This window comes from Perna viridis, chromosome 1 (assembly GCF_037379345.1).
Source record: "Perna viridis isolate PV_CMFRI_1.1 ecotype Kerala chromosome 1, ASM3737934v1, whole genome shotgun sequence".
NCBI lineage: Eukaryota > Metazoa > Mollusca > Bivalvia > Mytilida > Mytilidae > Perna > Perna viridis.
The window spans coordinates 36,542,377-36,555,322 of record NC_142445.1 but is presented as its reverse complement, the minus strand read 5'-3'; the positions used below and the strand labels follow the sequence as shown (position 1 = coordinate 36,555,322).

Genomic DNA, 12,946 nt, shown 5'->3' with positions numbered 1-12,946 from the left:
CCCCATGCATCATGTTACACATTTAAGTTGGATTACTCTCAATTTACAGCCATCATCAAATAATTATCTTTTTTGTTCATCTGCTTATCTGCAAATTATGCCTAACTTTACTATTTATTTCATTAAAAAGCAATAGTATTTATCAGATTATAGCATGAAAAACCTTTAAATTGGATTACCTCCCTTTGCAGGTATTGGATAATAATTATCCTCTACCACACACATTAATCTATGATGTCTAACCTTCCTATATAATTACATCAAAATCCATGTAATGGTTTAGGAGTCCTCACATTCAATGGTTCAATGTATTGTGAAAGTGTTGGGTTTTTTTGACTAAGTTTTAACCCTTTCAGATTCTTAAATTCAGTTTTAAAATAAACATACCCAATAGAATCCATTCAATAGCTAGTTTTATGGACATTCTTTTCAGAGTACTTTACTTTATTAATTACACTTAATTAAAAAGATTCTACAGTCTTTAAAAAAGAAACAGTGCTAAAATAACTAGAATAATCAAATAATCTTTTCCATTTTTCTGTCATTATAACCTAAAATTCTTTGCTGATATTGGTAACATTTTCAATTCATAGGGACCTTAATCTTCATCAGATAACAGATATAATACTTACATTACTTTTGAATACTTTAGTATACCACTTACCACTGCAGACTTTATATGGAAACACTGTAGTACACCATCTAATCCTATATAGGGCTATATAAGGTGACTGACCACACTCAGGCTCAGACCAGCTTACTGTTAATGAATCATCAGGATAGGCTTGTACCTCTACCTTCAGTGGTGCTGTTGGAACTGAAGTAAATTTAATCAATAAACTGACTGATTAATTGTGGTTTTACATTCTACATGAAATATTTTTATACATTATCAATTATCAAAGGAATGCACCCTACTCTATAAATAACCAACATGCTAAGCTGGATGTTTAATATGCTACATCACAAAAAACAACAGCCTGAAAGTAGGCCCGTTATCCAATCCAACCATTATACTGACTCCGAGTCAACAAGTCATCATACTATTGCCTATTTGCTTCATGCTTTGCAAATAAGCAAAGACTAGAATTTTATATTGGAAAGTTATGTGGAACATAATAATTTTCACTGTGTACTTACTTCTGCGATTTTTGTGATGGACAGGAAAATGCAAAAAGTAGTACATGTGAAATGGATTTTTCAACACTATACAACACCTAACAAACCTCAAAAATTGATACTTGTGAAAATGTGCACTTGACAGAATTTGCAAAAATTAGCAACCTTGAACATTAATACTTTTGAAGTACTAAACTCTTAGAATGAGTATAACTACATGTACATACCATTACTTTTGACATAGTAACAATGTTGCCATTTAAATCCTGAGCTCTTATTATTGGCATCTGATGATACACCAAACCTGTACTTCCTGTCAAACTGCAACTCAGTGTTGGTAATTGTCATTGTATGATCATTACCACAAACAGTAGACCAATCAATATCATCCTGAAATACAATTGTGTGTATCCAAAAACTTTTTCTCTTTTTCAATTAAGATTGAAAATCAGCTTTGATGTTAGTAGGCATACCCTTTCTGAATTTTGTCACTCTTTGCTTCATCAAATGTTATAGTGAGGTTACATATAAGTTTCTCATTTGACATTAAGGATGTAGACCTAGGGTAAGGGACATAACTCTTGAAATCAGTGATATGTTTGTGTCATATTCAATTTCACCAAAGCCTATCAAGCTTCCATTTAAAACAGAATGAAATCAATCCAAGTTACTCTGATGCTTACACGAGATTGATGTAAAATGCTGAATACAAATGATCCAATGATTTGTAAGAGTTGTGTCCTTTACCCTAGGTCTACCTCCTTAATTGACTTAGTACATGAGTCCTAACTACTTTGATCTTTGATTGAATTTTTGGTCTCTTAGTACTGAGATATATCTTAATTGATAACTATAGTACTTTAAATAAACCTACCCACTGGTGTCTAAGGTATCTGATTCTTTGCATGTCAATAAAAAAAATGAGAGACTCTTTAAATCAAATTTTGTTGGTAATGCACCTTTCATTGTAGAGAAAACACTAGATACATAATAGGTATTGAGATACAATGTATTAGCATTTGAAATTTTGGCAGGAAAAGGATTTCTCTGGTTCACCACAGGATTTATTTGTGTATCAATTAAAACCCCTGAAAACATAAGAACAAATTCAAAAAACTTCTAAAATAACACATGAAGGTGTGTTAAATAAATTGTGACATGAAAAATAAGGAACCTGGGCAAAAAAATACTTGTGCTATGATATGGATAAACCATAGGAGTCTGCCAAATCTGCCAAATGACTGAACATGAGCAGTTAACATCCTTCTTAATGATGCAAAACAAACAATACTCACTGTACATTCTGTATCATACATGTAACAGTACACTACTTTGCACTTAAATTTAAAATATACTGTTACTAAACGGGGCAACACTAGTAATACTCACTGTAAACTCTGCATCATACATGTAACAGTACACTACCTTGCACTGTAATTTAAAATATACTGTTACTAAATGGGGCAACACAAGTAATACTCACTGTACATTCTGTATCATACTGGCAATAGTACACTGTGTGACACTTTATTCTATTGTCGCTCGATGGTGTCCAACTTATGGTAACTGCAGTATCAGTTGATGTGTTCTGTGCTTCCACTATCACCCGACTGGGTGGCAATAAATCTGATAAAATTGTATTTTTATGTTATTATTTGACTCAGACTAGACATTTATAAAACTAGAAAAACTGTTAGCAAAGCTCACTTTATGATGCCCTGGTCCCCTCCCATGAAACCATACTGGAAATCCCATATGTCATTCTGATGAAAAAACGAAGTAGATGCACAATGGCACAATGGCACAATGCATATGATGTAATAAACATCAAACTACATTCAGTGGTTTCAGAGAAGTTGGCAGTTAGAACTGGGGACAGATACTTCTTGCCAAAGAAAAGAATAAAATAGTAGAAACAAAAGATCCACTTTTGAAATCTATTCTACAAGCTAAAGTTTAGTCCTTTTGAGTAAACACAAAAATTAAAATAAAGCAGGACACAGCTTGATACAACTGCAGAGGTTGATACCTAGAACAGTTGGGGCAAGTATGGACACACCATTCAAACTTGACACAGCTTTGAATTTTGATTACGATTAGACATTTGACAAAGGATAAAGATTTGACCAGAACTGATAGTGGAAACCTTTTGGCTCCTACTCCTAAATGGTTCCAGTCAAAACCTGCAATATCAATCCCAAACTTCCTGTGGGGATATGGCACCTTGTGGTAAAATTTCAAAGCATCCCACTCCCTATCACTCAAGTTATTGTCCAGAATTCACTTTGAATTAAGTCATTATATGGACATAAGGAAAATGCTTGTTTCAGGCCTTTTTTGGCCCATAATTCCTACAAGGTTTAAGTCAACCCCCATTATCAATCCTAGTAATCGTTTTGTGGTATGGCATCTTATAATACAATTTCAAAGAGATCCAATCAGTAATAGTCAAGTAATTGTCTGAAAATCAGGAAACTGCTTGTTTCTGGCCCCATTATGCCCCAAAATTTCAAAAATAGTCCAGTTTTAAGCCTCCAAAATCAATTCAAGTCTAACCATTGTCGTTAAGAATACTGCAAAATAATATCATAGACATTTTTATGCCTTTACTGGAGTTGCATTGTATATAAATAAATTCAATGAAATGCTTTTTTCGGAACCCTTTTTTGGCCCCTAATTCTTAACAATAACCTCCAAAATCAATACTGTCCTTCCTTTTGTAGTTTGGAACCTTGTTATAAAATTTTATTGAGATCAAAGCAACTAATATTAAAGTTTTCACACAAAACCAAGTGTCTACAGGAATGTTTGTTTTTGGCCCCTAATTCTTAAACGGTTGGCACCATTACTCCTTAAACCTACATAGCCCTTCATTGCCCCAAGCTTACATTTGTGCAAGTTTAATCAAAACCCATTTAGGCAAACTAAAAGTGGCATAATTCCTTCATGGGCAGATGGACAAAAAGCCTAATTATAAAGTCACCTGCTTTTGTAAACCTTGATGAATGAATAATCCAATACAGAAATTCATACTTTTAACTCTGATACAAACCATCTATCTTAGGTATCCTTATTGTTGATGATTCAGAAGATCTCCCAGCCTCGTTTTTAGACCATACGGATACCAACACATCATCGATACAAGGTATATCAAATGAACTGTAATGTTGAAAGGTAGTATCGTAAATAGTCTTATTTGGATGTTTCACTTCAACATGAAAGTTTACATTTGGACTGTTCAGATCAATTTCTGGTAGTGCCTGAAAACATAGAAAAGTAGAAATTATTAAATAAAACGAAAGTAAAAGTTGTAGTACTGTTGTACATAGTTAATTATTTTTGTATGGAAAGAGCAATCATTCAAGAGTAACAGAGCATCATTCATTGTTGAGGTTTTTTAAAGCTAAAACACCTTATTTTGATATATCCTTATCAGTGATAAAAATGTAGGCAGTAAGGCCTATTTTTTTCTTTTTTGGTTAAAAAACAAGTCATTATTTTAATATTGGAGACCTCAATGTTCCAGTCAATGTGCCTGTCAATAATACATAGAAGACAAATTTTCTCAACAGGTAAAAATCATATGTTATGTTGTGTTATGAATACCCTCAAGTACCTCAAATTTTTTTCATGTTTGGAATTGGAAGAATTTGAAAATATTGATAATTGTATAACATTCTATGGCAGATATTTCAAGCATTGCAGGTTGAGAATGTCTGATTAATTAAGCCAACTTGGCAATACAGACAGAAGCCAAATTTTGAATGTGCTAGCACTGGCCCAAAGAAGAAAGTCTGCCACCCGACTCAGACATTAATTTGACAATGAACAAAACACTCACAACTCTGTCTACTGTAAGCTGTGGGCTTGAGAGAAAAGCAGTAAACATCAAATTTAAAGTCTTTAGTATGATCAGACCAGGGATTGATTTCTCCCTACTCAAGCTGAAAATGCTACCACAATGCATTTAGTAAAACTAATGCAGCCAAATTTATTTGCAGGAGGATGGAATGAAAGGTTGACAAAGTGAAAGTTAAGCAGTAAAGCCCCTTTGAAAGTGAAAAAAAATAATACAAACTTTGTACTCTGTAAGACCATTTTATTTTTTACTTTAACACTTTCTCATAACTACCTTCCAATATACTGTAACACCACGTATGTTAGCCTTACAATTCTCATAGCTGATGAAGTAGTTACCTACATCAGGTGGCTTTCCAGGTACTGAAAAATAATACCATGAAATTCAATTTGGTTGCCTTGATTTTCCCCATTTATTATCATCTACTTTTTTTCGTAGAATGGTAAGGGTGAGTGACCAAGCTTTAAATAGTAAGCTTCTTCTAGCAGCAAAAAACAATACATAAAAATTTCTGGACATTAGGTTCACTACAACGTAAGTTATCGCATGAAAAGAAAAAAATTAACAACAACGACGAAGTCATCATAATATTATACCTCACTTTTTTAGGATGTATAAAAAGTAAATTTTTTGGGTATAGTACCCTTTTAACTCCAAATTGTTAAAGATAAGTCCATCCAGTCCAAAACATTTTAAAACAAAATTTCAAAAGGAACACATTGACATCTGAATCATCAAAAATGGATTAGTACCAGATAATAACCCCCTCCCCCACAACCTGCCATGACCCCAGAAACAATGTATTGAAAAATGTTTAACTAAGCTATTGTAAATAAACGAAAGTAAACAAGATGAAACAATGACGCTGGCAGGGTGCTATCAGTTTATGTCTGCAAAAAATTTTGCTGTTGTATACAAAAAAAAAAATAATAATAATAACTGTGAAAAAAATGTATTAAGACTGTTTGATTATTGTGACAAACAATTGTGTCATGTTTGACGCTTATTGTACAAGAAGTTCTCAAAATTACAGTGTGACATGTGAAAAAAAAAAACTTCCTAAAAATATGAAAAGGTCAATCATTTGAATAAGAAAAAAAGGATTTTGTATAAAAACCTTCTAATGATTATAACAAATAACAGTATGGTTTAAGTATATCCAATATACCATTTCCAAAATGACATGTAAAATCTTCTCTCACCCCACCCTTTTTTTAAATAAAGTCTCATAACTGAAAAACTAAAAATGTAATATCTCCCAAAAAAGGCTAAACACCATAATACAATCATGATAAACTTTTGAGTACAGTTTGAAGTTTATTGAACAAGTAATTGTATGACAAATTAATACTGATGGACACATGTATGTCATAATACAGACCATCATTGACAGAATTTAAAAATCAAATAGAGTAACATACTATCAATGCACGTGGTGAAGGACTTTTCCACTGGTTCACTAGGATATCCCTTATCTCTGCCAGGTCTAGTCACAATACTGATGGTGTATTCTGTGTTTGGTCTCAGTCCATATACTGTTTCATTCATATTCATATTATCTGATTCCACTACCTGTAAAAAAATTACATCATACCTATTATATGGAGCATACTTTTCTGTCATCTTGCAAAATCATACAGACATATATATTTTCTTTCAACTAATAGTGTTATAAATGATGTAAAAATAATATACCTAAATTATTTCAAATAATTGTTTTACATAAAAATTAGAATGGTAATAAAAAACATTATTTCTAAAAAGTCCCCTTTCAAGGGAAATAAGTGACAGGAAAATTCTTTCTAAGGGGCGATAATTGGTAGGAGAATGTTCTATTGAAATGTATAGGAATTTCTAATATTGCAAGAAAAAGAGTTCTGTGACCCCCAATTATTATTTGAAATATGAAAGAATATCAGTTGAATATCAAGTTCGCTGACCTATGTTTTTATATAAAACTTCTAAAGTATTTTCATTTATAGTCATCTTTGAGAAATAATGGGAAAATAATGTCTAGACAGAAATATACAGTATGATCTGCCTTATGAGATGGTAACATCTCTTATTCTTAACTATAAAAAGTATAGTAGAGAAATGATTCAAGATCTCCTTCTTTCCTAGTGATTTTACATTTGAAATTAAAGAGTGCATGTGAAATATCTGAAGTGAAAAATACCATGGTCATGATGGGAATTTTCTAATGAAGAAAACAATGATAATAAGTACAGCTGCTTTAGTAAACAGACTAAAAACATATCCAAATCTTTATTTATTGACTCTGAAAGATGTAGATTCTGAAATTGGATTGTCTCCCCTGACAATTATAGATTTCTCAACTGACTGCCATATTAAGTTTCATAAAGTATCCCTCAATGGATTAAGATTAAAAGTTTAATGAAATGTAAGCGTGACAAAAACCCTCTATGTAAAAGTAAGCATCAAAAGAAAAACCCACCAAAGATCAAGGCTACTTTGGGATGCTTACCCTACCGGTGCACCTGGTCCATGCTCCCAGTTTTTAGTGGAGTCTGAGTTGCTCATTTGCTTTTGTTACTTTGTATGTATGATTTTAGTTACTTTATGTTCTTTGTTGTGTGTGACTGGTGTCCCTGGATTGCATTCTTTTAATTACCACTATAACCTTGGTTCCCTTGATTACTCTTAAAGACTTGTTTCAGTAAAATAAAAGAAGTTCATTTTGAAGCTGTAATAAAAATGACAATTAATATTTGTACATCTCATCCGACATTTTTCAGTGTGTTAAAGAAAAAAAAAAATAAACATAAAAAACAGAGTGAATTCTCTTCCACAAAGAAAACATGTACTCATAAGGGTTATCATTAAGGCCAAATAAAATTAAGGCCTAAAAAATCAGAACTTTTCTATGTTGCTATGGATTTAGAACATATCCATACTTCAAATAACAAAATTAAGCTAGCAATTATCTGGAAAGGAACAAAAAATAAAAAAAAATAAAATCCTCCCATCTGCCTCATATTTTTTGTGAAGGTTGCATGTAAATCTATCAATTATGTTTACTTGGCCTAAAATAGCTAAAGGCAGATGAACCATAGTGAACCAATGCCAAAATGATCCTTTCAGGACACACATCCCAAGGCTTAAACTTCTTAAGGATATACGAACTACTTAATTTGAATTAAAATTTGTGTTTAAAAGAGTCTGAGAAGTCACAATAAACATACAATCAATTTTATTTTATATACATTTTGTTCAAAATCATATTTCATGAATCTTTTCAAAGTGTAACATTTGCTAATGAAAAATGAAAAACTTTTTCTGGATATTCAACAAAATGGTGGAGTATCTTCTGATACAAGTTTAATATATCTTAAGCAGTTTCATAACTAAATCTGTTAAAAGTTAAGTTGTGCAGGGAGGGACCATCTGGCAGATGAACTGACCAATGGGACAGAAAACTAAATTATCAGCTCAACCATTAATATCTACAGACAGACAAGCATTAAACACATACGTTTGATCTATCAAAGCCAATAAATTTCATACTCTTTTTATTAACAAAAATTTACAATGCATGTCTAGTTTAAAACCTCCAATAATGTTAGACCATATACATAAAACATGTAATTAAAATATCACAACAACCACTCAAAAATGTGAAAAACACAGGAGGAAATTGATTTAGGAGTGTGAAAGGTTTACTAGTTCAAGGCAAATTATACTTCAGAATTTCCAAATTTAAAAAAATTAAGTTTTGGGTTACATTATAGTTTTAATACTCCACAAAACAAAGATACAGGAAACAATGAAAGGATATTTCAGTTTCATTGCACCTTTAAAAAATTTCCCTGATAAACATCTTTTTTCACCTGTTGCCAATACCCCCCCCCCTTTTGTGTAATCAAGAATCAGTCATTGTAAAATTCAGACAGTAACAATGGTTAAAGTGATTCTAACGGTTTTGGAGACATATGTGAAAAATTACTGTTTGACCCCTATGTTCTATTTTTAGTAACAGCAGCCATGTATTTTGACAAATCAAAAATCCCCACACCAGTTCTATGCAGGATATCCCAAGGAACATTCATACCAAGTTTTGTTCCAATTGGTCAAGTGGTGTCAGAGGAGATGAGTTTTGAGCAAGAGGCTCCCAGAAGCCTGAATCACCTGATTCAAGTTTGTCTTTCAAGAGCAATAAATTTGACAAGGAGTTGTCCAACAATTTTGACTCAAAAGACTTTGGTAGGACTATCATTAGGATCATTTCAGTGATAGAAAGTTTCTTTCTTTTAGTTTCAAAGATATTGGCTGAAAACTGTAAAAAAAACATGTCATTTTTCGTCTTTCAATTGGCAATAACTCTTACAGGAGTCACTTGACAACTTTGATCCCTGACGACTTTTGAAAGCCTTATAATAAGGGTCATTTCAGCTATAGAAATAATTTTGCTACACCTAACAGTTTTGGAGATACTTGTTAAAACCTATTGTCTGACCCCTTTGTTCTATTTTTAGTAACAGCAGCCATGCTTTTCCACGGATCAAAAATCCCCACAACAGTTCTATGCAAGATACCCCAAGGAACATTCATACCAAGTTATGAATAGATAGACCACAGATAGATCTCATCATGTTGAACACTTTTACCCATGTCAGAATTTGGCTAAACCAAACAGTTTTGGAGATATATGCCAAAAACTACTGTCTGACCCCTATGTTCTATTTTTAGTAATGGCAGCCATGTTTTTTGACGGATCAAAAATCCCCACATCACTCCTATGCAAGATACCCCAAGGAACATTCATACCAAGTTTGGTTCCATTTGGTCAGGCGGTGTCAGAGGAGAAGATTTTTGAAAGAAATGACATTCAAAATAGCAAAAAAATGTGGAAAAAGGGCAATAACTCCAACATCGGTCAAGTGGTTTCAGAAGAGAAGAGTTTTGAAAAATTGTTAATAATGACGACGGACACCAAGTGATGGCAATAGCTCACATGGCCTTCGACCAAGTGAGCTAAAAAGGGATAGGAAACAACAATAATGGGATTGACAAATTTAGATTGCCACTGGAAATAGGGAGAGGTGGGTAGGGTTGGGCAATTTAGCCTTCTGTGGCGGAGCCAAAAGATTCCTACTCCAAGAGAATACCACAGAAAGGTCCTTTTACATGCGAGGAATGTGGCATCTTTCCCAACATGGGGCACCACTATGGTTTGCTGTCAGATTTTCCGTATTATAGCCTGACAAGTCCAGCATGAAGCATGCCAGGGGTACCCCATTCCACCACCTGAGGCACACATCCCAGTTGTTCTGTGGGCAGAGAGCCCTAGATCCAGGCCAGGGTTCTGAGTACTATTTAGTCGCCTCTTATGACAAGCTTAGTGCTGCTGCCGGCCTATTCTTTTAACACCTGGACCCACATGGGGCACTTCTGAATAAGAAATAAAAGTAAATTTGGTGGTTTTAACATGTATTAACTACCTCCTGTCAGATTTTTATAAGGACTGCTACGTAAGTCACATGAATATTGAAAAGAAATAGGAATTCAATGATAAACTTAGAGGTAGTTATAACATTACAAAAACAAAACGACAAAAAGACAGCAAAATGCTGTAATTTATACTTCAATTGTCATTTTTGATAGACAAATCAATACAAGGTGTTGTATACCGCAGTGTTGTATTTGTAACCCTGTACGTTTTTGCCTTTATTTTTTAGGCCATGCTAATCACTATCTCTAATTATGATGGAGCTAGGAATTCTTATACATTTTGTATAATATTTCAGTGGGGCAACATAGTTATACAAGGAGGATCCAGACACTTTGAAAAGGAGGGGTGCTAGCCAGGGTTCCTCAGAAGAAGGAATATTTGCCAAATTTTGTCAAATTTACACATAAATTGACTAATTTTCTGCCACTGGGATATATGATAAGGAAACAAATTCTACCACTATTCACAACAATTTTTCATTGCAGAATAAAACCATTAATAGAGTATTACCAAAAAAATACAACCTGTGTATCCTTCAATAGAATTGAAATTCAGTGTTTGATTGATTAATTACTGCTTAACACCCTATGGCAGATACTTCATGCATTTCAGGATGAGAACAATTGACTAATCCAACAGACTCGACCATTAACTTGTCCTTTACACTCAACCAGACTTTATTGTGCTAGCTCACTGAAACATCAGCCTACAAGACAAATTATTCCGAATCCAAGCCAATCAGTTTTCACTCTATCCCCTAAAAACGCCTGCTTGGTGGAGAAGAAGTGATTACCAATTTTAAAGTCTTTGGGATGACTTGGTCAGGGATTGATCTTGAGGCAACCATGCTACCCCAAGACCATCTAGGTGGTTGAAATCAATGATGAACAGACTTACAGGATATTTAACACAAACATTGATTTGCCTTTTAAGTGCATTTAAGTAAAGCTGCAAGAGATAATCACTAACTTTACAGGGAAAGAAACAACAAAATTTTGATGACCTGAACTAATGTACTTGTAAATATTTCCTGTTTTCAAATTTTGCCATGTACTTTGGTCTTTGATATGTCTACAGTGCCCTTTGATATATTTTTTCCCCAATATTCCCACAATAAATTTTACCATGGCATTGATTATTACAATCCTGCATTTATTTATTTCTTTATTGATACTTATAATGATTTCAGCAGATATGTTTACATAAATATCCAGCATTACATAATATTTGCCTTCAATACTGGTAATCTATAATTTGAGATTTCCCACATTACAATTTAAATTCTTTACATTGCACATAACTACCTGAGAAAATTAAGAACATGTATACTATAGTTGTAAACACCCATTTGACACTGAACATATCTGTCTAATATTATATAACTAAAAATTTAAACCCATGACATACACTATAATACTGTGAAAGTACTATTGTTCATGGGGTACCAATTTTCGTGGTTTTCATGGGTAGGTCATATCCAATAAAAAGGAGATTGCCTTTGATGATTATACTGAAAACCTCAAAACCATGAATACAAGAATCAGCAAACCTGTGTATCTACCCTTATCCTTAAAGACTGGTATTCATAATTAAAAGTTTTTTTCACAGTTTTGCATCAACTGATAAGAATGCTAAGCATAGTCACATGTCCCTAATGACCATCAAAAATGTTGAAGTGAAAAATTCCCATAACTCCTTTAAAATTTGTAGAATCACGATCACAGTGCAATATGATCAACAACATACGAACATATGGTGACTAAAAAGTCAGCAAAATTTGATCAAAATCTGATGAGTGGTTTCCAAAGAGTTGGGTCCACGAAGTATTCCTGTAGTGTAGCAAGTACAAATTGAACTACCCAGTAAGTCCTATTTCGCCTGCAAAATTTGTTGAATCTAAATGGCAGCATGACAAGACCAACTGTACATGATCACTAACAATCCTACAAGATTTGAACAAAATCTGTAGAGAGGTTTCTTAGGAGTAGTGTCCACAAAGTCAAGTAAGACAGACAGAGGGACTGAAGCAACGACAGGTATTTCTATGTCCAATTCTGCATTGTATCAGTGGATAAAAATACCTCATGTTATTTGTACAACTGGCAATGTATATGGAGCATCTTTAAAGATAAAAATAACATCTTAAAGCAAAATATTGCCAAGAAAAATATCTGCAAGGAAAAAGATGAGTTGAAATATCTCATATCATATTGGTATGAATTAAGTCACTTGTCTAAAAAATGTAAATTAAACTAGAGGCTCAAGAGAGCCTGAATCGCTCACCTGATTAACCATTTGCTTATTTGAAAAACTTGAGGAATGAGACAGGCTAAGTTAAAATCAACTAAACTGTCAAAAGCAGGAAATGCTTTTCATAGCATTTTCATGACCTGAACCAGAATTTTGCTAAAGGCAACAATTTTAGAATTTTTTTTCAAAAACCTGTCTTATGACCCTGAAGTTCCATTTTTAGTATAGGCAGCCATATCTATTCACGG

The 12,946-nt window shown here is 33.2% G+C and overlaps 1 protein-coding gene across 4 annotated transcripts in view; it reads right to left on the bottom strand.

The window, feature by feature from the left end:
- LOC148628578 (uncharacterized) overlaps window positions 1-12,946 on the bottom strand; it is an 85,209-nt gene that overhangs the window by 20,061 nt on the left and 52,202 nt on the right. For all 4 annotated transcript variants that reach the window (XM_088590507.1, XM_088590508.1, XM_088590506.1 and 1 more), the window contains exons 8-13: window positions 6,400-6,550; window positions 5,252-5,340; window positions 4,172-4,379; window positions 2,603-2,745; window positions 1,347-1,509; window positions 665-817 (exon numbers count right to left, since the gene is read on the bottom strand). In XM_088590507.1, coding sequence (XP_088446633.1) covers window positions 665-817; window positions 1,347-1,509; window positions 2,603-2,745; window positions 4,172-4,379; window positions 5,252-5,340; window positions 6,400-6,550 — 907 coding nt within the window. The remainder of the gene's footprint in view (window positions 1-664; window positions 818-1,346; window positions 1,510-2,602; window positions 2,746-4,171; window positions 4,380-5,251; window positions 5,341-6,399; window positions 6,551-12,946) is intronic.